Source organism: Peromyscus maniculatus, chromosome 7 (assembly GCF_049852395.1).
Source record: "Peromyscus maniculatus bairdii isolate BWxNUB_F1_BW_parent chromosome 7, HU_Pman_BW_mat_3.1, whole genome shotgun sequence".
NCBI lineage: Eukaryota > Metazoa > Chordata > Mammalia > Rodentia > Cricetidae > Peromyscus > Peromyscus maniculatus.
In genome coordinates, this window is record NC_134858.1 from 112,608,915 (window position 1) to 112,636,105 (window position 27,191).

A 27,191-nucleotide genomic window follows, 5' to 3' on the forward strand; every position below is an offset into this window, starting at 1 on the left:
GAGGCTGCAGCATCACCAATGGCCTCTCCCAGTGCTAAGCCTCGGCTGCTCTCCATGACCCTTTCATGCCTTCAATGCTAGTACCACACGGGAGACTCTTACACATAACTGAGTTTGGCTACCAGCATGAGATCCAGCCTTGGCCTCCTCTAGAACACAGCTTCTATATGCTGATCCTGAGGACATACTTCCTAGAAGATTCCACCTCACTGATGCTGGTCTCTTATCAGTCATAGATGATTCTTCAGCCCCAGCTGACTAGCATCCACTGTCCCAGAAAAGCAAAGGTTTCTTTAATAGTAAACTGGTCTCTTGTTAATCACAGCTGAGGAATCAATAGATTCTTAAATCTCATGCACAACCTTGATAGTTTCTGCTTCCCTCTTCAGATCCAGGCTTCCATCTGCATTCCGTTCAACACTCTAAGCTCTGAGCACTCAGGCACTTCCACAACCCTCCCTAAAACATGGTCAGGTGTGCCACAGCAGTAGCCCACTCTGGCACCACTTTCTGTCCTAGTCTGCTCTCTGTTGCCGTGATAAAACACTGACCCCCCCCCCCAAAAAAAAAGGCTTATTCTATCTTACAGGTCAGATTTATCTTGGAAGGAAGTCAAGACAGGCACACAAGGCAGGAAATGCACAAACTACAGAGGAATGCTGTTTACTAGCTTGTTCTTTAGACAACCCAGGACCACCTGCCCAGGAGTAGTACTACAGTGGACTGGGCTCTCCTACATCAATCACTAATGACCCACAGGCATATTCATATGACAGGATGATGGAGGCATTTTCTCAGTTGAGGTTCTTCTTCCTAGGTGATTCTAGCCTGTGTCAACTGACAAAAAATATCCAGCATACCCACAAAGACATAATTAAAGATAAAAATAAATCTTAAACATTTATACCATCATGATGGCCCATGAATGTAGTCCCAACATTCAGAAGACTGATTCAGGAAGGCCATGAATTCAAGACATACACAGTAAGACCCTTGGTCAAACACACACATCTCAAAACAAAAACCATTCATGATTTCATAATTTGCTTAATTTGATCAAAGATACCTGCAGGAATTATACTCAGTAGCAAATGAGCACCAGCTTTCCTAGTGAGAAGAGGAACAAGACAAGGATGGTGTCATTTCCATGAAGTGCTGCACCAGATGCATGTCTGAGCTGGTTGGTGCACTGGGGCAAAACAATAAAGTACACATCCATTGCAAGTCACGATGCCGACCATACGAGACCTCTGAATAACTGTTAGAATGCTGATGACAAGGTCAAGTACAATGCCATTCTGTAAAAACATGTGTGTCTATAGTCTAACAAGTAGAAATTAAAATCTTATGACATAGTATTCACCACACTTGTTTTTGAGGCAGGGTCTCATGTAGCTCAGGGTTGGCCTTGAACTCACTATGAAGCTGAAGATGAACTTAACTCCTGCATCAGCCTCCCATGTGCTGGGATTTTAAGTGTGAGCCATCATGGCTAAAATACAAGAACACACACACACAGTTTTATTTATGTGTATGGGCCTGTGTCTATGGTATGTTTGTGGGTACCTGTAGAGGTCAGAAGAGGGTGTGAGACCTCTTGGAGCTGCAGTTACAGGCAGTTATGATCTGCCCAGTGTGGGTGCTGGGTTTGCAAAAACAGCAATTGCTCTGAACCACCACTATTTCTCTCCAGTCCCTAAAATACAAACTTTAGGTATGTATGCCACCACCACCACCACCACCACCACCACCACCACCACCACCACCACCACCACCACCACCACCACCACCACCACCACCACCTAACAGGCATTCCACAATGTACTCAACAAAGGAGTCCAGGATAGACGAAAAGGCTGAAAGGTAAAGTCATCAATTTCCTAGAAAGGAACACAGAACAGGCACTGGCTTTGTGGTTTTCTGAAAAGATTTTTTTAAAAAGTATTACAGCTTGACATGTACTGTGTATATGTCTTGGGGGCGGTGGGGACATGTGGCGATCAGAGGACAAATTGAAGCAATCTCTTCTCTCCCTTCCATTATGTGCATCCTGGGGACTGAACTCAGGTTTCCGGCTTCGTAGCAGGTGCCTTTTTTACCCATTGAGTCAGCTCACCAGCAGATGAAAAGAGTTTTTAAACAAGCTACAGCGAGCCATATACATACAAAAGATTGAAAAAGATTAATTTCTAATAACCTGCAATATGACCACTGAATTCTTCATGGACAAAATACATAAACTAATGCATTTTCAAAAGATAAAACAACACACCATAAACCAGAACACACAACTCAAAGAAAGGACGTTTCCAGATGGCCTACACTGTATGGGTGAGCCGAGGAAGACAAAATAAATATAAGGAATCATGATCTGTTCTCACTGAGCTGGGTGTGGTGGCTAGTGATCTCAGCATGGGAGACTGAAGCAAGAGGATCACAGTGAGTTCTAGGCAGGGGAGGAAACAAAGGTAGGAGAGAGGTAAGTGAAAGGCTGGTGAAGATATGGAGGTAACAAACCACCTTGCCCTGAAAATACAACGGCAGGCGAATGGCCGGAGAAATGCACACAGTAAGCAGCAAGAGGTCTACCTTCTTGGCATTATTTACAAATGACCATCACCAAACCAACAAAAGAATCAATGTGCATGTTTGAGCAAGCTGCAGAGCAAAGGGAATATTATATATTGATGAAAACCATCCTTCAGTTGTTCCTAACAACATAGATTGTGTTTATAAATGCTGCACAAAAGCTGACTAGGCAAAGTCTATACTCCATGATTCCACTCATGCAGCTCAAAGAATAGGTGTATTTAACCATGCTTAGAGAAAAATACTGAGGTGAGAAGGACATCAATCAGTCACTGCTGTAAAAGCTAAGATGGAGAATGTGCCACTGGCAGTGGCTGGGAGGAAAGAGAAGCTTCAGGAAAGCAACCTCTGCTGTATTGATCCTGGCCTAGGATATAAATTCACCTGCCCCTTTGTAATTCGCCGTGGCAGATACACATTTCATTTCCGTCAGTCTCAGCACCTCATTAGCTTGTTTCCTCATGGTGTCTTACCACAACAACTGCAGGCTGCTGCTCAACTCTATGCCCACCTATTCCCCACCTCAGTGGGGTTAAGGACAACAAGGCTACCATCCAACGAAAACCATGGTAAGCAGCAGCCACTGCAGCCAGACGTAAAAGAATGGACGATCAGTTGTCGAATGCTGTAGCTATACTGAACAGTATTGAACTGTGTACTTGTATGTGTAGAGCCAGAGGGAATGTCAGCTGTCCCCTTCAATCACACCTTACCTCTCTCTGAGCCTGGAACTCAACAATTCAGTTAAAACAGTTGGCCAGAGAGCTTGAGGGATCCCCATTTCTCCTCCCCTGACCCTAGAAGCCGAGTTACAGCTTGGGTGCTGGGATCAGACTCAGAGCCCCACGCTTGCACAGCCGGCACGTTACTGCTTTGCTTTACACTTGACTGCTGAAATGTGTACTTGAGCACCATTCTTGGCTAGTGTGTACTATATGTGCCCGGCAAGCATTTAACCAGTGAGCAACACCGCCAAGGCTCTAACAGTTTTCAAACAGGAAGCAACAGCTCAGAGGGTCCCTTGGCTATGGAAACACCGTAGTAGAGAGGGTGCTTTCACACTGTCCCGTCTTTGGCCTCCTGGTCATCGCTCAGGCATTAAGTAGGATAACAACATTAGTGTGAAAGCCGAATTCTGCCTTGTTTACACTATAAGCACTGCCGTGTAACTGCAAGGTTACAATGTTGAACTTTCACTGTGAAACTGTGTTAGTGGAACAATCTTATAAGCTCACCAGCTGACAAACCACCACCTCCTTACATCCCCACCCCAGCACCGTGAGCTCCAGACTGTCGCTGTGCAGTCTGGGGCCCTGTGGAACGGGTACTCCTCACAGCCTGACCTCCTCTCTCCTTCCCATGCCTGACCCCAAGGAGTCATAACGAGGTATATTTATTCTGAGTAAAAAGGTGAGGTTCTAAAAAGTGGTTTGAGTTGAAGTTTTTTTCCACACACCAACTAAAACCTTCGTAAGGTGAGCATTGGGAGATGGGGTCAGAACACTCTGCAGATCCTTTTAAAAACGAGACCTGCAAAAGACAACACTTAACACAAAATGTGAATTAACTTTATTTCCCTTATCGTCAATAACTTCTCTGCATTGAATTGTAAAGCAACAAAGTAAGATAAAATCTCCTAAATGACAAGGTATCAGAAATCCAGATTTAGTTACACTTTATTTGTGAAAATGTTCAGCCTTTTTTATTGGTCTGTAAAAGAACCATCATCCGGGTCAAAAATGAATTCTATAAATCAAAGAATATTCTACACCTTGAAAAAGGAAATCAGCAGTAACATTCTCACAGAACATTGTAAATTACGGTTTCTTCATAAAAGGTACATACTATTCTGTACTTTCCCACCAAAAGCAGTGGTGTGTTGTATAAAAAGTTCTCCTGCGGCAGGAAACCTTTCTCTCTCACTTTACTAAACAACTGGATAAAGTTTTCAAGTCTGTATAAAGTTGCCTATAAGCTGGAAAATGAACATGTTCAATCTCCATTTATATTTTAGTGCATCTTTTGACAATTGTCACATTTGTAATAAAAGTAAGAAAATGCCTATATAGCACTAAAGAGTGTTTCATCAAATGCTTAAGGTATTAAAAAACATGGAGCAGTGAACAGAAATCATTGTGATGAACAAAACTGGTATAAAATGAGGAAAATCCAGGCAAAGTTTACAAATCCTTTGTCATTTTGAAGAGTCACAGAAATGAACTTTGGATACCTGTCCACTTTAAGCACTCTCCCTTATTCTTCATGAAAACACGGTGCCAACCCAGTACTGAGGTGACAAAGCCATCCCAGGCAGCAACGTTCTGTGTGTGCTTGCCATGATTCCCAAAGGATAGAAATTTAGCCCTTGAATGAACAATGCATGAAAGCTGCTCTGTAAGTACCTGGTGAAAACACCTGCTAACCGCAGTGTGGATGCCTGAACACAAACACCTACCCAGGCGCTAACTACACAGAGGCCCACCGTCAGCGGCAGCTGCTTCCGGCGGCAGCGAGCAACAACGTGGACATTTGATGAAACATTCTTCACACTGGAGAAGCAGGAAAATAAATAGAGTTCACGGACGCAGACTCTCCTCTAACACTTCTTCCTCAGACCTGGGCTAGTTTGTTTACTGGTCAAGAAGCTCTTGTTACCACTGTCATTTGTGTCTTACATATTGCTATTTAGGTAATTCAAATAAAATGCAGGTCTCGTAAAAGGACAAAAAAAAAAAAAAAAAAAATGACAAGTACGCATGTGCCAGGGACCAAATTAGAGGGTTCTTTGGTGCAATTAGTCCAAATTCTCAGATTTGAAGGGTAATATGTACCAATAATAATAATAATAATAATAAAAAAAAAACTTCTGCCAGATGCTCGCAGCACGGCTCTGTCTTGCTTCACATTACAATCGAAAACAGTTGTTCTCAATAAATCAATTTAATTTTTAAATGAGGCATTGCCAGAACATTTTGTACATTGACCTGGCCCAGCGATGATTCTGTACCCTCGGTGCTGTGAGACAGGACATGAGCTGAAGGCAAAGACGGGTTCTCTCAAGGACAACTGCTGCAAGTCAGGCCAGAACAGTGTGTTTAAACAGTCTTCTTAGAGATTTTCTTGCCTTTCTTAAAAACTAGCTTATTTTTAATGTAGCCACGCTTCCTTTTCGTTGTCTAGAAAGAGAAGAAAGTACAGTGTATTAGTTCAGGTCTCCTACAGACTGAAGCACCTGGACACACCCAGCGTACTCTGGTATGAAGACTTCTACTGAGTTTGTTGCTAGTCTTAGGACAAGACAATTGAATGCTCAGTGTGCACCTCTGTCATGTAAGAAGGCTGAGGTGAATATAACTAGGTCTCTGGCTGTAAGAGGACCACCACAGTAATTCCGATCTCCCTCCTCAACCACTGCATGCTCAGCAGTAACAATGACAGATCCCAGGCACCAATCTAAGGCATTAGAAAGGTGCTTCCTCAGCATCTAAGGGAATGGGCTATGTCAGAAATACAAGTGAATACAGCCGTTCCCAAAGCCCCACTTTTCCCATCTGCAAAATGAGGATGAGTATCCACCTTCAAAACTTAAAATACAAAAATCACTTGGCATATTCTATTATGTCCTTTTAGGAAGTAAATACTTCAAGATGAATAGACATTAGAGTTCCATAAATCTTATAAAAATAAAGCATTTTTTGACAACTTGGTATCTAACTATAATGTGAATGTTATGTGGGTATATGTGTGCATTTGGGTGCACATGCACACAGAGGTCAGAGGTCAACCTCCATTGTTCTCCACCCTGTTTTTTGAGACAGTCTCTCAATGAACCTAGAACTCAACAATTCAGCAAGGCTGGCTGGCCAATGAGGGACCTGCCCGTCTCCCCCAGTGCTGCCATGCTTTTCAGGTAGGTGCTGGGGATCAGTAATCACTTTACCCACTGAGCCATCTCCAACCCCAGATGCTCTCTGATAGACTACTGGAGCAGATGTGGTGGTGGAAACTGCTACAAGACCATCTGCTAAAGCCAAAGAATGGCCAGATCCAAGATCCCGAGGGAAGCACTGCAACATCAAGGAACTAGGTTTCTACAGTAGATACAACTCTTCAGGGAGGCTTCAGAACTCAGGTTAAAGACAGCAGGTTCTATCTAGAAAAGGCACTTGTCACCAAAGATGCTCTTGAGATGATCCTCAGAACTTCATGGTGGAGAGAACTAACTACAAATTGTCTCCTGACCTCTGTGCCTTAGGTGCTACGGCATGCCTCCTCCATTCCTCAAATCAATACATTTTTTAAAAGAAATTTCTATTTAAATATCATACATCTAGCCAGCATGGTGGCACATGCATTCCCAGCATCCAGGAGGTAGAGCCAGGAGAACCCCTCAGACCAGCCTAGGCTACAAAGCAAGATCACTCATAAAAGTAAATAAAACATCACTTTTAAAGTATAATGACATGACCTGTGCTCTGACGTATTTGGTGTATACTCTAACAGTTTAAATGAACTGTTCTGGGTTATGGAAACACCTAAGCACCCTTTGGAAAATGGTGACAGAGATCAGTTCACTAATCAGAACTATGCTCCCAGAGCCTGCCTGCCTGGCCATCAATCCCATCTGCACCCAGTCCCTCCCTGTCAGGTATCTTAGGTTAAGAGATCTACCCAACTTAATGAGCAATAATTACCCCAGTAAAAGACTTCCTAGTCCACTGTTTATTAGAAAAGGACTGCAACGGTCTCCTTCTAATTCCTGCCTACGAGCTCTGTTATAATAATTACGTTAAAAAATAAGTAGCCTAAGACAGATGACTTAGCTGGGCAATGGTGGCACATGCCTTTAATCTCAGCAGAGTCCAGCCTGGTCTACAGAGTGAGATCCAGGACAGGCACCAAAACTTACACAGAGAAACCTTGTCGCAAAAAACCAATTAAAAAAAAGAAAGAAAAAGAAAAAAGTGTTTAGTTTTTGCTTCAGAAGGCCTCACTTGACTATGTATGTACAGGCAATTTACTGCAAATGAAAGTCCCATTCAGAGAGTAGAACTTGAATAGAAATGTGCTTTAACCTAAAGATGAGGAATCAATAACTACAATTCTTTTAAGTTTTGACTTTCATGAAGGTTTGGGCAGTAATGGCCACAAGCACTGATTAGAAGACATCCCAATAATGGGCACAGCACAAACTGAAGTAAGAATGCCTCTAGAAAAACTTACTGGGCTCACCAATAACCAGCAGGCCACCTGGAAAATCGTGGGTCAAGGCTGCTCAAGTGCTCCCTGTAGGAAGGGTTCTCAGAACCCTGTATGTACCTTGTACAAGCGGTCATGTTCTTTATGAGCAGTTTTAGCACTTCCCATCTCAGCCTACTCAACTACCAAGCCCGAGTTATCCTTCTGGCAAGACGACTTCACTGGGGACCCACCTTCTTTGACAAATACTTCTGTTTGGGGAAGATGTTGGTGACTCGAGGCTTGTGACCTAGTGTCTCCCTGTTGTCAGGTGCTTTCACTTTATATATCCTGACAAGCCAGTGCTCTGATGTAAAGGCTTCCTCCAAATGCTTGAATTTAATGTCCTTATTTCCAATCTCGGCGTTACGGGTTCGGTCAAAACCTGGGGGTGTTCGAAAATCTAGCTGCAAAAGTAACACCAGAACCAGACGTCAGTCAGCTTTATTGGAAAACATTCAGTACTGTAAAATCACAACTGCTATCAAAGGGTAGCAAATGACCTTCCTTAAATAAGAAACAGAATGGAAGAATGCATCGAAACTGGTCTTGATACCCAAGCAGGAAGAAATCATGAAAAAAAAAAACCCTAGACACAGCAGAATATGTTTCGCAGAGTCCTTAAAAATAGATGAGAGGTATAAGTATGGTGTTACATGCCTTTGATCTGAGCATTTAAGAGGCCAAAGCAGGAAGATCTCTGACTCTGAAGCCAGCCTGGTCTGCTTAGTGAGCTCCAGACCAGCTAAAGGCTACATGGTGAGAGCCTGTTTCAAAAGCTGCCCCACCAAAGGGACAGGAAGAAGGTGCTTCCTTTCACCTTAGGACTTCACAATGACTATCTGTTTCATTATGCCAAATGTTCTTCATTCAGCTCTCGTGTATGGGACTGACTCACTCTAAATACCACCATCTCTTTAGATAAAAGAAATGCCCACAGAGACAATGTTCTGGTGTCTTGAAGGGGCAGCTCCAACAGAAGCCAAGCCAGCTGAAGACTTATAAAAGGACAATGGGCACCCTTTAAGAGATTTTTAAACAGACATGAACCTAAACTTTAAGACAAAACAAAAAACAAAAACAAAACAAAACAAAACAAACAAACAACAACAACAACAACAACAACAAAAAACATTCCCTTTCCAACCAGTCTACAAAGCAATAGGGAAGTTCTTGCTTGTCCAACTAACAGAAAAATTACACCTCCTGTGCTAACATGCATGCTTCTTAAAGGCATGAAGACTAACAGGGCTTAAATAGTTCATAAACCTTCAGAGGGAGAAAAAAAATCTCCTCTATGCAGAGAACTCATCATTTATACCAGAAAAACTATTTTCTAGAGTAACTATGAAGACCAGCTGCTTTTTTCCTAGCATGAGTTTGGATCCCAAGCAAGTGGTCTTTAAATGAAGCAAACACAAATAAAAATTGTATCTAGATTATTGTGGGCATGATGTTTTGCTTTTAAAGCCACCTCTAGAAGGATCACAGGTAAATAATGAAGCAGATACCCACTTATACCCATCGACCAGAGAGCAATGATATATAAATTCTCCTAGATCATGCTAGCCACCATCACTGTATTTTACAAATGGATAATTTTTGAGGTTCAGGCAAACCCTTTCAAGTTAGAGATAACATCATTTCCCAGTAGAAAAGTAAACAAATAATTCCTCTAATTTTTAAGTTACCAAGCTGAGTAGAAAGTAATGTACAATTCATTTTCATTAACAGCTTGGAATGAAACTATCAACTTGGTATTATAGGCTATAAAACGGATTAGTAATAGTTAGGGGAGACACTTTTCCCCCCAGCCCCCATGACTTCTTAGGTTGGGATGAATCCTGCAACAAAAGACAGAGTGATAGCAGCAAAAACCAGTTTATCAATACATGCAACACAGGCCAGGAGAGTGTCTTGGAGCAATGGCTTAGAACTGCATCCCCAGACCACGCTCAACAAAGAATAGTACGCTGGTGGAGAGACAAGGAAAGAAGGCTGAGGGCCTTCTTCAGAGAGGGGAAGTGATGGCAAGTGTGCCTGCGGGGAAAAGCTGAGCATGTGTAAGGTCTGCTTGCAGACTGCTTTGGTGCTCTCTCTGGACTGAAGCATGTAGAGTTAGCATTATCTTCAGTAAATGAGAAATTTAATTTGTGCCTGTAAGGCAAGAAGGAGGCCAGATGAAGAGAGTGTACTTCTGTTTGCTGTTAATTGCTTTTAGTGCAAAAGTAATTTTTAAATGTCAGAATAATATATTTTGGTTTCCATCAAAAGCCAAGTTATCAATCTAAGCTCCTCCCCCTTTATTTACAGACAAGGAAAAGTCATTGGTATAATATTTTTCTCTAACATATCACAAAAAAAAAAAAAAAAAATCAGAAATTGAGCTAGGCATAATAATTCATGCCTATAAGCCCAGCACTCAGAACACTGAGTCAAGGGGATCAGGGGTTTGAAATCTAAACAGAATGGGAAAGAAGCCTTGCCCATTTCTCTCCCATACAATTAAGACATTATTGCTTTTTTTTTTCTTTCCCAAAGAGCTTATAGGATTCCTCCCCATTTGAATAAAGGCTGTAGAAGAACTGATTGAACCAACCTGCATTTCTCCAAATCTGTAGTATGACATTTTATACATAAGGCAATTTAACAGAGTAGGAGATCCAGCTTTGTCTACACGGAATTCTCCCTGCTGGGTGAAGTAGTCTCCTTCCTATGGAAAAAAACCACAAGTCCAAGGTCAGCCCAACATAACATACTCAAAGCTACAGGTGCTAGCTGCAGAGGTAGTATCAACTCTTTTTAATCCCCCAGCTCCCAAATAAATCCTGTCAGATTTCCAGCCACAGTTAAAAAGAATGGGACCAACTCTGGCTCCACGCTTTAACACCAGGTAGAGCTAGCTCCCAGCAACTGCCCTCATTTACCACTCCTTAGAGCTTACCCTCAAGTTTCCCTATGAATTCCAAAATCCTCCTTTAGCTGCAGAGGAGAATATTCAGCAAACTAGAAAGGATAGATAGTACTATTTTTGTAGTAATTTTTATTGGGTTAATTTATAAATTAACCTTCCGACGGATAGTTTGCTACTGTTTTAAAAATGTAATTTCAGATAGTAAAAATGTAACTTCTGATTCAGACATTCCTTTTATAGAACTATATTATATAGATACTTATATATGATTCAAATAATGAATGAACAAAATTATTTACTATGCCAGGGACACAAATGCTCATCATAGAGAAAAGTTAGCCAAGCCAGGTAAACCAACACACCTAATGGAACACTCACTATAAGGGTTAAAAAAAAAAAATGAAAGAAGAAGATGGCCACAGTTTAACATAGATTCCTAAGGCCTATGGAAGCAAATGGCATATATACCTTATTTCTAGTAAGTTGCTTAAATAAGAATTACAGACACAAAATAGTATTAAGAATGACCAGGGCTTCTATTAACTGACTGCACACACTGTGCCCTGTGAGGTGTGTGCACACTGTGGAATGGTGCATCATCCACACATTCCCTTTTCTGACAGCACTGAGTCTATTCTCTCAGCAGTTTTGCAAGTACATATGCAGATAACACCTAGGGAATGTGTTCTTTTCCTGTGAGGGATAAACTCTTTTCTTACTTTGTATTATCTATTCACAAAGGTTAAAAATAACATATTTAAAAACACAGAAATTTATTTGTGTGTGCTCAAAGTACGTGTTTGGAAACAATAATCATGTTACAACTTTTAATGGTGCCAAGTAATTCACAAACTAAAATCATGTTTTAAGAGAATGAAATTTCAGATTAATCTAATGTAAGGAAATAGTGTTGGTTAATTACAGCTAAGGGGGAAATGTCATAGCATTTTCATCTGAGCAGGACACCTGGGACTGTGCCTCATCTTTGTTTCTGTCTCATCTTTTGTGCCTTCCTCACCTAAGCACAATTCTAGCTACCTGGTGGGTCACATAAATTAAATCCAACTACAAAGCAATTTTCTCTGAGGACAAATAGAGGCATGGGAGGAGGTGACAAGCGTGTGGAAGAAGAGGCATTCCAAGACAGAATATTAAAAACACATGTCAGATGAGTTAAGCAAAGAAAGCACAGGCAAGTTTCAGGGGCCAGAGTAGCCTGGCAGTGGTACAAAGTTAGCCAAGAGACCAGCCAGGGAAGGCTAGGTTGAAAGGGCTTGCAAACCAGGCAAGAGTTTGGACTTTAACGCTTTGCCAAGAGATATACCATACTAAGATGAGGCTTAAACTACATTACTACAAATATTTTTAACACCACCACACACATAATCACCCATCTTCAGTGGCGGTAACCTAAGTCTTGCCTTGGGCACCATACTAATTCTAGATCCTAGAAAAAGATCCAATACTCAAAGCATTTATGTTGATTGGTATAAAATAACTTGCCTGGAGCACCTAGCTGACAGTTTTAATTCTGACTCATATCTGTTTGATTTCGAGGCCATTCTCCATATCTGTTGAAGGTTTTTAAAGTACTAAGTGACATGATCAATGAATGTCATATCTCATGGAAGAAGACATAGGACCAAGGCAAAGACAGTGATTTCTAGCATTATTGGTTTCTTTCAGATTTATAGACATTAAGGGTAGTAGTGGAACAGAATGGAAATACAATCAGAAGGTAGAAGCAAGAGGCTAGGAGAAGCAGCAGCCAGAAGACCTGACAAAGGTAGGATGGAGGTACAATCATGAGGAAAGAGTTCTAACACAAGCATCAGTAAGGCAACACTTTCCCCATGGGGACGTCAGAGTGCACAGACATGAACTGACACAGCACTATTACATACCCATGGTGTCCAGTGTCTTACTTTCACATCTATGGGGTTATCAATAGAATGGTGTTACATGGCATATGAGGCTACCAAAGCTAGAGAGTGCATTTAGTATTTTTAATAAATAATAGAGTAAGACAGTAGAACAGAGGATAGGATGATGAAAACAATGCAACCAATGGGCATGGCAATGCACGCCTTGTATCCCATCCTTAGGAGGCCAAGGAGGGCCTCTGAGTTCCAGGCCAGCCAGAGGTACAAAGAATGCAAATCAGCAAATATGAGAATCACTCAGACCCTATGAGCTGTTTAACTGTCCAGTGTGGTCCTTACCCGAATGTCTTTTGGATGTTCCCCTTCAGCTATCCTAACCATCCAGAGGAACTTGTTGATATCGTCACCAGAATAGCCAATAACTCCTCCAAAAATAACCAACACATAATCAACATCCAAAGACCTCATGATTTTATAGGCGGCTGTTTCATTAGAAGACATAGCTTTTCCTACCTGCAGGATAAAATAAAAATGTACAGTTTTACTGTAAGATGGAATTCACTGAGTTTGATATACATGAATTTGGGGTAGGAATGCTTTTCTATGAATGTAATAAACTTAGAGGAATTCACTAACATCTTAACTATGGTAACCATTTTATAGCAGAAGCGTCAAAATCAGAATGTACATTTAAATAATTAAGTTCCAGGACATTTACATTTTAAAATGAAAACAGTCAAGCTTTTAAAGAGATAGCTTTCTCCCAACCTCAGGCTGAGCCTGGCCCATGATTTCCAGAGCAGACTCTTCTGAGCCAAGCAGACATCTGATAATCAGCCACAGCACTCAGAAAAACTGAATCCATTTATTTAAGACCCAGTTATCTACTCATAGACTTTAAAATACAGAAGAGATTTATGGAGATTCACTATTTAATAGTGTGAATATATAATTTGCACACCTGTATGACTTGCACATCATAAAATACTTGTTTTTATATTTGCAAACTTTTTCTTATTTGCAATGTAAAAAATATACATCAAGCGTTTTAAGTTCCAGATTTTGCTAGTTCTCAGTAAGCTAAATATATCAAAAGCTACTGGAAATCAGCCTTCAAATCTGAATACATAATACTACTCTTAAAACCAGAATACACATGCAGACAAGTATTTTAACCTGTATCTTCCTGTTTAATTACAGGTGAAGCCTGACTGTTAAGTAGTATGAACTCGTTTATTCTTTAAAAACAAACAGCAATGCCAAGTCCTCACCAGTGCTATGTGGCTGTTATTCCAGGTGTTGTTATCCACCAGAGTAGTCCTGTTGGCCATCCCAGCGATCTGATAGCCATAGTCCCACCAGGACATGACCCGGGCATGTTCATCTGTATTTTGTCTTAGCCAAAAGTATGCTTCTCTAAAATCATCTAAGATATTTCTGGTGCTGAAAAGAACCACAGTATTATTTCAAATGACATCTTTAAGTGTGAAGGAGATATCTTAAAATTCTGAGATGTTTAATCAGTGAAAAATTTCATTTTAAAGATGGTAGTTAAAAGCCCTTACTTCCAGGGGAGGCGCGAGAGAGCTGTGTCTATACTAGTGTTTCCCAAACTAATGTACAAACAAATCACTTGTCTTGTTAAACACCAGATTCTAATGAACTAGCTCTGGGAGAAAGTCTGATCCTAAGATTGCACGTGAAGTAGAAAGGTGAGATGTGGCACTATAAAAGCCAGCTGTCAACATCTAGCTGCACTGAAATAATCAGGGCCCGCTAACCCACAGCTAGCCAGGCCTGCCCCCAGGTCTCTCAGGTAGGCTTAGGTTGAGCCCCATGATTTGCATTCCTACTAAGTTTCACACTAATGATGATGTCCAGTGTCCACAAAGTATACACAGCTACATATGCAGAAAGATTTTGGGAAAGAGTACAAAACACAATTACTACCACCCATCCAAAGGTTGGGGGCAAGGCCACACAAAGGACAAAGTACACTTAGGGAGTGGGGTTGCCTAACATGTGGGCAGCCCTGGGTGACATCTCTACTATGCCTTAAAAAATAGAATCAAAGTCAGTTTTACAAACAATATTCTTTTTTTTTTTTTTTTGAGGCAAAATAAAAAGGATACATCTAAACATTTTCACAGCTAAGTTGTTTTCTTACCCATCATGATTGTAGGAGGCGAGGACCACACTTGGACTGGAATAGGCATTGCTCGTGACCCATGTGCAATGAACAGCGAACATCATCAGAAGCATCAGCATGAGCATGGTCACAATGCTTTTGATGTTGGGGCCTAAGCCCTCTTCAGTTTTCTCTTGCTCTGTTACATGTTTTCTCACTTTACCTGCCTGGAGATGCAGAGCAAATAGTTAGAAGCCTTTGCCACTGTCTTTGGTTTATTAACATAATCAGGAAAAGTGGAGAGAATAGTAAGCTACCAATAACTCCGTGGTCAGAAAAGATACAATCAAATACTCTACAGGTGATGAGGAGATTTGCTCTTGTTTTAATTCAAGGTAAACTTTAAAGTCAATGTGGATCAGAAAATACAATCAAACCCAGGAGCTGATGTCAGAGCAAACTATCTCCATGACAGAAGGCACCTTTTAATATAGGAATTAACCATGGGGTTCCATTCTGACAACATAAGATCCAGCATGTATATATTTATACTTAATTCTAATCTTAAAAATGGCTGCGCCCACCTAAAACCCAGATTAGGACATTACTAGGAAAGAAATTCAATGCATGCATGCACACATGCATTGAAGAGAAGAGACTAGTCATAAACTCTTAAAAGGCTGATTAAAGAAAAAAAGATATAAAATATAGCACAATGGGGCTGGAGAGATGGCTCAGAGGTTAATAGCATTGACTGTTCTTCCAGAGGACCAGGGTTCAATCCCCAGCAACCACATGGTGGCTCACAACCATCTAATACAAGATTTGGTGCCCTCTTCTGGCATGCAGGCAGAACACTGCATACATTATATATATATATATACAACAAGTATGTGCTTGATTAACACAAACCTATGAATTTTATTTTAGAGTGAGGAAAGAGAATTCCAGCCAATTCTTACACCACAGAATTCCACTGCTTATTAGTATTGATAAGTTTAGTCAATATTAAAATAGCAAAGTCTAACAGGTCATTCTAATCTTAGACAAGAGCTCTAATTTTAAGTCTTTCCCACACTTTTGCCAACACAATCCTGTTCCTATTGTTACTCAGGTTAAAAGTGAATCTCACTTATTAGCAACACATAGGTGCTACAAACAGGTGTTTAACCAAAGACCACTTTTAAACACCAACATAGGCTGGGAGAGTAATTCAGAGGTAGAATGTTTAACATGTATGAGGTTCTGGATTTGACTCCCAGCACAAGCGGTCACACCAAATACAGACTAGGAACAAGTAAAAGCACTAGTCCACATGGTCAAATCTGATGTTACTCATCACACTTGTGTTCTCAAAAATGGAAAGGTATTACCATACTGTGAGTGCTTAGGTAACAACTGGCCGGAAAAAGAAGTTAACAATCCCTTCTCTGATTCCATTCTGTTTACTTTGAGCTCAAAAGTCACTAGGATTTTCATTTTGAAGCAAGCAACGGAGAGAAACTATAGAAGTCACAGCTAGTCTGTACCCTTACTTCAGCACACTTCCATCTGGGGACTCTCTCCTGGTGCTAGAGAGATCAAGACAGCACCACCTCTCACCTTGTCATACAAGTTTCCTGGGTTTCTTTTGTCATCCTCATCACTGCTGTCCTCCACAGGTGGATTTTCCCTTTTCATGTCATCCCCCAAATAGTGCTCAAAAACATTGGAGAAGGCGATTGCAGACAGCATGCAGACGACTGGGGTCAGAGTCAGCATCAGCCGCACCATCACTCCAGCAAAGTAGACAGCACTGATCGCATACAGAGCAACTGCAACGACAGGTTCTCTTTCAACACTGAGGGGAAAATGCTCACAGGAAACTACATGTTAACAACTACCACAGTACCGTGCAAACCTGCAAGTAGGCATCTCACAATGCAACTGTTTGTAATTGTTAATACCGGCCAAATAGTCTTGCTAAGTTGACTAAATAAAAACTATCACCAGTTTAGAGTAATGTACTATTATTCAAATTTAATTACAGATATGGGAAATTAAATGTAATCTGTTATTTGCCAATAGCACCATACATTATAAAATTCATAGCTGACAGGTGACAATGAATTTGTGCATTACATCATTAGGCACACTAAGATTATGAAACCAAAAACAGCCTAAGAAAGCCAGCACCAATATCTGGCGTAAAGCCTTCTTTAAAGCAAACACGAGTAAGAACACGGACATGACGGGTGGACTCTGTCGGGTAGCACTTAATGACAATCATCCTTCCACTAGCCAGAGCTCTAGGGCAGGTGTTGACAGTCTCAGGCTAAAGGCTATGGACTTCAGAAAAGCCAATGAAGATTTGACTCCTACATCATTTGAAGCTACTGAAAATATTCATGTGAGTAATGGGTAGGATGTAAAATTTATATGCCAGGTCTACATTTAAAAAGTAGTAATTAGTACATGTATACACTGAAAATTCAACTAATTTTTCTTGGCCAAGCACCTCCGTGAAACAGGAGAAAAATGTTCTTGAACATAACATATGTAAGTAAAGAAAAGCAAAACATTACGGTGAAGTAATCTCAAAATGGAAAATAATTGTTCTGAATCAAAGAGTTTATTAAAAACTTACCAAATACTCTTTCATCGTTGATATTTTTGATGCAGAACCATAGGCCTGCTGGGAAGGTACATACAAGAATATGTAGATCAAAGAAGAAAGACACCCAAGTCGTAGGCTGATGCTCAGACACTGATGCAATAATTGGAATGTGTATTTTTGCATACCTGATATTAAAAAAGTTCATTATTATTTACAATTATAGGATAAAACAGGAGTTCCTTTTAGATGAAGAAATTTTCTTTGATCATTGACATTGCTCTTTCTCCCAACTTTCCTTATTTAAACTTGTATTTTAACTGATGTAGCTATAGTAGAAATCAATGTTTGGTATACACTGATCAAAATGCCCCCTTAAAGTGGATCTACCTAGGGCTCATCAAACTGTTGGCTCTGGTTTCTAATCCTTGCTCAGGTAGGTGTCTGCAGCCCAGCTCCATTGCCTACACCTACGAGTTTCTCCACCTCTTATTGATGGCAGAAACACTTTACCCATGAACTCCTGTGTTCCAATGCCTTTGTAGTCAAGGGGCTTGCATGGGTGTGAGAACAAAAGCCATTTTGCAAATACTCTCAGATTCCAAAGTGGTCAAAATTACTTTAAAAGTGTAAGTATAATTAACACACACCAACTTTGGAATTTAGCTTAATTAGAGCAATCTTCTGTAACTGGTTCCTTCCAGTCCTCAGGATCCACAAGCATCCCTTAAGAACAGCATCCTCCTTAGCCATCACTATAGTTTATGCTGTGATTACCCTTGCACAATAGCCCTTAGGTGTCCTATCGGAAGGACAACTGATCAATAAATGGTGGTAACATTTTATTGGACTATATAGAAAGCAACCGCAAAACCACTGATGCCCTCTCAGCACTGAGTCATCATTTTAAAGACAAAAGGTTTCACTAAAAGAGTTGATCTAATTCAAAAACCCAAGTTTAAAAAATTAGTTCCTTTTATATAGTACTCTTCAAAAATGTACCAGATATCCTTAGTGTATTTGAGATTTTTCTTAAGCAGAAGTGTAAATTAACTGATTGCACAAAAGCCCCTTCATATCTATGTCATATAAATCTGTAACACAATACCTTATCCTTAACAAAACTCAAGATGTAAAGTTTATATATTTAAATTACACACAAATGCTTCTGTGCTGGCAAAACCAATAAAGGAGTTAGCCATAGCAGAGCAGGAATACAGAACTTAGGCCTTAAAGCTACAGTATATTCACTTCAAATAGCTCAACCTGGGTATTTACTAATGCTTAAGAAGTGACTGAAGCCGGGCGGTGGTGGCGCACGCCTTTAATCCCAGCACTCGGGAGGCAGAGGCAGGCGGATCTCTGTGAGTTCGAGGCCAGCCTGGTCTACCAAGTGAGTTCCAGGAAAGGCGCAAAGCTACACAAAGAAACCCTGTCTCGAAAAACCAAAAAAAAAAAAGAAGAAGTGACTGAAATGCTCACAATATTACAATATAGGAACACAGGAAGAAAGGTTAGCTAGGAGGCCAAAATCAGTATATTTGAACTTACCCAGTATCCCATAATGAATAAAACCTGCCACTCCATGGTGCAATGTAACCTTGAAGGAAAAAAACAGAGGAAATTTATCCACCTTTTTATTATTTTGTAAATTCTCTCTCTGGGGTGGTTGTTATTAAGGTCTCCTTGCTACATAGTCCTTCCTGCCCACAGCATGCCTCAAACTTCCAGCAATCCTCCTACCTCAACCCTTCAAATGCTGGGAATACAGCTTTATTTTGTATTAATTAATTAATTAGGTGGCACATGCCTTTAATCCCAGCACTCGGGAGGCAGAAGCAGGTGGATCTTTTTGAGTTCGAGGTCAGCCTGGTCTACAGAGGGAGATCCAGGAAAGGTGCAAAGCTACACAGAGAAACCCTGTTTCGAACCCCCACCCCCAAATATATTTGGTGGGGGAGAGGGAGGCTGGAGAGAAGGTTCAGTGGTTAAGAGCACTGGGTTTCCAGAGGACTTGGGTTTGATTCCCAGCACTTACATAGTAGCTCAAAACTGTCTGTAACTCTAGTTCTAAGGGGCCTGACATCCTATTCTGGTGTCTGTGAGTACTAAACATGTGCACAGTACAGAGACATACATGCAGGCAAAACACCCACACACAAAAATAAAATAATTATTGGTGTCTTTTGGGTGCATGCCATGACAATAGCAACAACAATTGTTGTTGTTGTTATTGGTGTGTGTTGGGTGCATTCCAGTGCTTATGTGGAAGTCAGAAGACAATTTTGTGGTGTTGATATCCTCTCCCACCTGGACTTTCGGTTCCAGGAACCATATTCAGGTCACCAGTCTTGCACAGCATATACCTTTACCAGCTAAGACATTGCACCAACCCAATTTTGTCATTTTCAGAGCTTTGTTACTTTTAACTATGAATAATTTAAACCAATGTTCAAATAGTGTTGGTTTTATCTTACAGGTGCCAATACATTTTCAAACATCTAGCCAGGTCTTTGACTCCAGTCACGCCTCCTTCACTCTGTGCTGGGCCTGTACATTATCTAGGCAGACGGAATATCCCCAGGGAAAACTGGAACTGTTATTTAGGACTTGTGAGCTTAGGGTAGAGAGTAAGTTACATCCAAAGTATGCTGAAATGATGTGGCCAACAGTCTCCAAGGTAAGAGGGAGAGAGTGCACACAAGAGAAGGTAAGCACACATAGCTTATCACAGATGCTCAGCCTTCAATAGTTTTGGCTCTTTAACCAGCAAGAGAAGGTTGTGGATTTACCAGAGCCTGAAAAGCAGTAAAATTAAGATAAACTTGTTTTTCTAAAGTAAGGAATGGTGGCTCATGCTTTTTTAAAGTTGCAATTTGTGACATGCTATTCAGGTTTAGAACTTCTGATAATTGACATTGTCCAGTATTTGGTACTAGGATAAATGCAGTATGTGAGAAAAACTTGTGAAAGACTGTTCCTGATCAATAATTGAGGGTCACAACTTGCATCTTACAGATGATGGCACCTACCTGTATATGTCAGATAGATGACACTAAGGAACACAGCACCTGCAGCTAGTGAGACACCCAAAAAGAAAAGGGTCTGGAACTCCTGCTTTGTCAACCGGTCTCTCAGATACTGCAAAAAAGCGTAAGCTTGCAGCAATGCAAAGACACCTAGTTAAAGAGAAGGCTCAGTGAATATCAACACAGCATTTTCCCAATGCCATTTTAACACTCTCACTCACAAAAGCTTAAAAATCCCTATAGCCTTCACACCAGAGACTAGGTATTTCATCTAGCCAACATTCCCTGTGTCACCTGATGGTTAACCCACCAATTAATGCATCTGAAAAAAAATCCTACTGTACATTTTCCCCAAAGTGATCAGAATGTACCAGACAAGTAAAGCAGTCAACTGTGCACACTGACATTATCATGCATCACCAATGATTTCAAACATAGTTATTTCTGTGCTGATGTGCTGGCTAGTTTCTTGTCAACTTGACAGAATAGACTAGAGTTGTCTGAGCAGGGGGAAGCACAAGGGAAAACGGCTCCATCAGAATGGCCCATGGGGTGCTGTCTTGATTAATGCCTGGTGTGGGAGGGCTCGGCTCACTGTAGGCAGTGTCACCCCTGAGAAGGTGGTCCTAGGTTGTATAAGAAAGCAGACCGAACAAGCCATGGGGAGCAAGCCAGTAAGCAGCACCCCTCCATGCCCTCTGCTATAGTTTCTGCCTTGAGTTTCTGCCCTGATTTCCCTCAGTGATGGACTGTGAGCGGGCCACTTAAGCCAAATGAATCCTATCCTCCCCAAGTAGGTTGTGATCGGTGTTTTATCATAGCAATACGAAGCAAAGTAGAACAGCTAACATTATTGAAGTCTCTTAGAAATCATGATATAAAGCAGCCGAAAAACTCAACATAGAAGAAAAATGATTTCAAGGTCACACACAATTTAAGTAGACAAAACACAAAACACTTTACAATGTCCTTTCATCTCAACTTCAAAAACTCTTGTCCATACCTGCAGCTGCCATGTGCTCGCTTGTTCTGATTGGTTGGAATCCCACAAAAGGTATCTGCATGGATAATATTAAACCCACAATGTAGAAAGTGCTATATGCTATAAAAACAAAACAGGAAACAAGGGTAATGTACTATTGCCATTAAGTACTCAACACATAAATTTATAAATCTTATTTTTTAGAAAAGTTTTTAACACAACTTAAGACTAGAATCTTGAAGTGACTGATTTGATGTGTGATTGTTAGCCATGTTATAAATCATAAATATTCTATCCATTTTTTAAGTATTATTTTAAGTGTTCTTTGTAGACCTCCTTAAATTTCAGAGACTTTCTAGCAAATGGAATCAAGTTTTTAAAAACTCACCATTAGTAATCATTGATAGGAGCCAAGAACCTATACACCTGCATGTGCACTAAGTAACTATCATTGCTGTGGTTACTAATCCAAAATTTCAGTCTCACAAACACCTAACACCATCATTAACTTACCTGAGTACCTGCTAGTCTCAAAAGTGCTGATTATTTTATGTCTTCCAGACAGTCTCCTAATGCTCTTTGTATAGAAGTTCAAGAGTTTAAAAAGGATGTACAACTGGCTTTCTGCATGGCAGAAAATACCCCAGTCACATAAGTCAAAGTCTAACATAGAGGCTGTTTGCTCTCCACAGTGGCCTCCTCAGCTTAGGTTGATTCTAATGCACAGAACTGCTGAAGACGGATGATACTCTGTGTCCAAGATTAACCAATCCACTTATATGACCAGAGATCAAGATTAGGCAATCTGGCTAGAAAGTATTTGGAATCATTGAAAGTAAAATTTCACCAGAGTTGTAAAAGGCCTATCTAAAATAAGCTGATGTGAAAATATTATTCTATTCATAAACTTTATTTATATCACTTTTATAAATGTACTTATGTTCAGTTTTGGGCAAATAAACTACTATGAAAAGGGAAGTCTAGGGTGCAGTGGAACAGAAGCTGTTACTCCATTACCTTTGCCTGCTGTGCTCATAGTATAGAGCATACATTTCATTTCTCCTTGCCTAATGTACTTTTATTTATTTACTTTTAAAAGAAGCCCATTTATAGAAGGTAAATTACGAGCTATTAGTTTAAATGTTACAACTACTTCCCAAGCTGTCTGGTAAGTGATGACTACTGTGTTGGGAAGATAAGTTCATAAATTCTAATAGAAAGGGCCAGAACCTGTAAGCAACATTTCTAAAGACTTAAGAGCTAATGAAGGCCACAGCTCCGTCATCCAACCAAAGTGAACTTTGCAGACACACTCACACTGCAGTGGTATTGCCCTTTGTGAGATACTCAAGTAAAATCCAAGCTATGACAATTTTGAATCTGCTTATGTGGTCAAGGGGCCTTTTAGTAAGTTTCTTTTACTAATTAATCTGTGTTGAAGCCCTGACACAGAGTCAGAAGCAGAATGAGGGAGGAAAAAAGGCAACAAGGTTCACAATGCTACCACGTGACCTCCAAGTATGTAAAATCAAATACTTCAGGTGATCTGTAACATCCTTCCCCACATTAGAGCCCCAGATACACTACGATCACTATGCATTCTACAGTGTGGAGCTGAGAAATCAAACCCCAAACATGAACACACACAGAGACACCACCAGGAAAGCTTGTAGGAGTGATGAGCTTGCATCAATGAAGCCTGCACACACCAAAAGTGCAATCACCTCAGTCTGGGGCTCTCTTAGAAACGCAAACACGAAATTCAGCAAGGCTGACAGGATTTGGACTAAATATAATAGACAATACAAACTGAATTAAAAGATAAACAATATCTTTTTAAAAAACCGAGAAACCACCTTACAACGAATGATTAGAGACTCCTGAAATGTTTACAAGTTGTGGAACCACCCAAACTTATGATCATCCCCCAAAGAAAACCCCATGTCCATTACACATCTGCTTCCTGGTTCCCTTCTTTCCAGAGCATGGCAACCACAAATCTGTGTCTGTCTCTAGAGTCCTCCTTTTTTAACAATAAAAAGTGAGAGCCTCTATCTACCCCATCTGTCCACCAAAGAACCTTCTTCAGGTTTTATCACAAGGGGTATACTGGAACAAAGGAACACACACACACACACACACACACACACACACACACACACACACACACACACACACATACACACTGTATTTAGCAATATAAGCATTTCAGCTGTTGTTTGTTTGGTAACCCAAATGAAACAACTTCTTAGGGACTGTTCACATTCATTTTCAGGAATATTAAAAAGGAAGACTACATTTTCATGCCAACTTCACAGACATTCATTGTCATCAGTAAGGAGAAGGAAACATCCAGCGCTGGGCATGTGGCCCAGTGGTGAAGTGCTTGTCTAGTTCTAGGTTTGATCTTCAGTACTACAAAACACCCAAAGCAACCAAGTAACAAGACCCAAGTCTCTATGGAAACAAACACATTAGAGTTCAAGTTAACAGTAAGAATACCAAGAATGAGTCTGAAGGAAGGATAACCTAGATAGTTTAAAGCAGCAGAGTGGCGCTGAATTCTCATTACTTGGCTACTGTCAAACAAAGTAATAGAAACTGATGCTACAGGTTTGAAAGGCTCCTGATTAGCTTCCTGCATGCACCTGCACCAATGAAGCCAATCTGCTGGGATACTGCTGTGGTCCAGAGGACCGTTTTAAGACAGTTGGACCCACGCCGGCCAGAGCCTTAATAGTTTTCGATCACTGACTCTATGAAGGGTTCACACAGGAGAAATACACATCTTACCTCACAGAGCCCCTTCAGTACACAGGAAACCACTTCTACCAGATCAAGTTTGGGACTGCTGACCAAGCTACATACAGGGCCAAACATCAAAAGTTTACCTCACTTAAGATACTGTGCTCCCTGGATTTGTAAAATAGCACACACATCTCAGTATCTTAATTGACATTTACAAATTTACATTTTAAAACAAAGTGGAAAATTAGATTCACTTGAATAGAAATAAATGGAGAAAGAATAAACACAACCTCCATCCATTGTAAAAATAAAAGCATGTTTTTCTCCAGACTATATGACAGCACCAAATAGTGTTTTCAAAAAGAACTTATATCTATGATAGTCAGGACATTTTAAGAATAGAAAATCCTATTAAGATCAATCCCATCTAGCCTCTAAGTTACAGAAGTTGGTAAAATCAGATGGATACATGTAGCTAGTACTTGTGACAGTGGTAGGGGAGGGCTTATGCAAGCAGGAGCTTGAAGAGAAGTATAAAAGGTACACCGCTGTGTTCTTACAGGATCTCAGCAGTGAAACCCTGCAGCACCAATTCTTCCCACAACTCCTCTAGGAACCCTGACCAAACACCACCCCACCTAGTAGTACAACTTTCTACCTAGCTACGACAGCCTATTTCTTAACTCTTTCTGCTATCCCAAAGAAGTAAGCTCTAAGAAAACACACAACCCAATAATACTGTAAATCACTCATTACATCATAGAAATGCTACCACACTGCCATCCTGTGGAAGCACAGCTTCTGGCATTCATTGCTGCAGACCACGCTTCTGATATGTGAGAAAAATTGCCCCCAAACAGTTGGACTGACTCACGTGTACAGTTTCTTTTCACTCAAAGGAAAAAAAAAATCTCTGATTAGAGACAGAACTCTGCAGAAATCCTACTCTTATTTCCACTCCAAATCCTTGACTCCCAAGGCATAGGGGTAGTGAAGCTGTGGCTAATGTGAAGTTGTACTCCAGCTCCACTGAGACCTTAAGGGCTGATGGGGCTCTTGCTGCTCACGTCAGCACCACACTGACAGCCTGGCAGTGCTCTCTATGCGTCTTTTACACTGGAGTGCCAAAGCATGCATGTGGAGGTCAGAGGACAACCCAGAGATCTTCACCTTCCTCCTTAAGACAGCAAGCATCTCCTGGCTACTGCATATCCCAGTGCCTGGTTTACGGGGCTACCATGTTTGCTTCACATGGGTTCGGGTCCTCCTCACACGGTGCCCATCACCATTTCCTTAGCCCACTTCTCTGTTTTAAGTTACTACAACTCTTCCTTCTGCAAACTAAGAGAAGGGTCTGTGAACACACAAACTCATTAACATTAACCCACTATTAAATCCTGTCAGCCTTTCTGATTACTTAATCTCTTGGACAATGTTTAATGGGAAAGGCTAACAAAACATCCTTCTTCTGTCAGACAAGATACAGAACAGAAAGACCTTGCAATCCAATCAGGTTTACTAGATTGCTAACACAATTAGAAGTTCGTAAGAATTTTGGAAATAAAGTCACCATGCTACTCTGTGAGCACTTCAGTCTCTGAGAGTTTTGGTCAGTACTCAGGGTAAAGAATGGTGAGAAAGCAGTAACAGCAACAGAGGGCAGCAAGAAAAACAGCTCTTCTGAGCAGCAGGGAAACACCTCATCAGCTTAGCAGGCACAGAACCTGAGAGTTCTTTCCCAGGGCACTGCTCACAACCACAGAGCATGTCACGGAAACAGACATTTTACAAGCTCCAAACTTGTAATGGCAGCACGAAATGACTTATTCAAAATACTTGGAACAGAGACAAGCACACTTTCAAATGGAAAAATCTATCTTCTGCTATTACCTAATAGGAAGTTAAGGGTAAGTATCTAGAGGAAATTCATCCAGATTTAAATTCTAGTTCTGGGCTGGAGAGATGGCTCAGAAGTTAAGAGTACTGGCTTTATCTTCCAAAGAACTTGGTTCAATCCCCAGCACCCAAATGGTGGCTTACAACTATCTGTAACTCCAGTTCTGGGGATTTGATGTCCTCTTCTGGCCTCGGTAGGCACCAAGGCATGCATATGATAAGGACATACACGTAGACAAAACAAAATAAATATGCCCAAAATAAAATTAAAAATAAAAATAAGTTTAAAATTCTAGTTCTGTCTTACAGAAGCAATTCATTAGTGCTGACAAGTATTAATGGACAATACCAGACTAAAAGGAGATTATAAATACACTGTGTGAACATTATAGAAAGAACTCATGAAATCTATACAACTTTTCTCTTGAGACAAGGTCTTACTATGTAGGCCTGGCTGTCCTTAACTCACAGAGATCTGCCAGTTTCTGCCTCCAGATTTCTGGGATTAAAGGCGTGCGCCCACCACGCCTAGCTAACTCTACGTAAAGGACTCAATCACTCCTGCAGCTACGTAATAACTAAACCTCGTATGTCAAAAAGTACATCAGACAATTATCAGCCAACATAATTTACAAATGAAATAAAACAGATAAAAGGACAAAACTACTAATTTATTCCACTAAAAATCATTTAGGATTTTCCTTTCCTTTTGTTTAGAGAAGGTCACAATTTTAGCCTGAAGTTCACTGTGAGCAAGGCTGACATCAAACTCTGGGCAATTCTGCCCTCGGCCTCCCAAGTGTTAGATTTAAGTGAGCCAGAACACTAGCCTATCTACTGTAAGCAGGCTCTTAAACAGACTTAAGCATTCAGTTTAAGGCCCCTAGCTTCTACACCGGAAGTGCTCTGGACCAACATGACAGGTGTGGTTCTTAGGAAGACTAGGTTCATCTATGACAGCACCAAAACATTCTCCTACTTTTGTTTCGTTTGTAATGTCTTGAGTCTTAAGACAGGAAGATACTGATAGACTAGTCTTTGTAAATTAAACTGTAATACTTGAGGGAAACGCCCAGCAACCCCTAATGTAACCACTTAATACAACACATTTATGAAAAAGGGAGCCTCAGAAACCTTCAAGTCCCTTTAAGCAATGGGTGCACAGTGGCTCTCCCCTGGAAAGTGCTTACT

At 40.7% G+C, this 27,191-nt stretch overlaps 1 protein-coding gene across 1 annotated transcript in view; it reads right to left on the reverse strand.

Annotated features, from left to right (window-relative positions):
* Positions 1–4,135: 4,135 nt before the first annotated feature.
* Positions 4,136–27,191, reverse strand: part of Stt3b (STT3 oligosaccharyltransferase complex catalytic subunit B) — a 77,497-nt gene continuing 54,441 nt past the window's right edge. The window contains exons 6-16 of the mRNA XM_006970254.3: positions 21,378–21,476; positions 20,378–20,524; positions 18,897–18,945; positions 17,379–17,533; positions 16,355–16,566; positions 14,792–14,979; positions 13,896–14,067; positions 12,964–13,137; positions 10,427–10,540; positions 8,022–8,234; positions 4,136–5,765 (exon numbers count right to left, since the gene is read on the reverse strand). Of these exons, the coding sequence (XP_006970316.1) occupies positions 5,685–5,765; positions 8,022–8,234; positions 10,427–10,540; positions 12,964–13,137; positions 13,896–14,067; positions 14,792–14,979; positions 16,355–16,566; positions 17,379–17,533; positions 18,897–18,945; positions 20,378–20,524; positions 21,378–21,476 (1,604 nt within the window). The 3' untranslated portion in view covers positions 4,136–5,684. The remainder of the gene's footprint in view (positions 5,766–8,021; positions 8,235–10,426; positions 10,541–12,963; positions 13,138–13,895; positions 14,068–14,791; positions 14,980–16,354; positions 16,567–17,378; positions 17,534–18,896; positions 18,946–20,377; positions 20,525–21,377; positions 21,477–27,191) is intronic.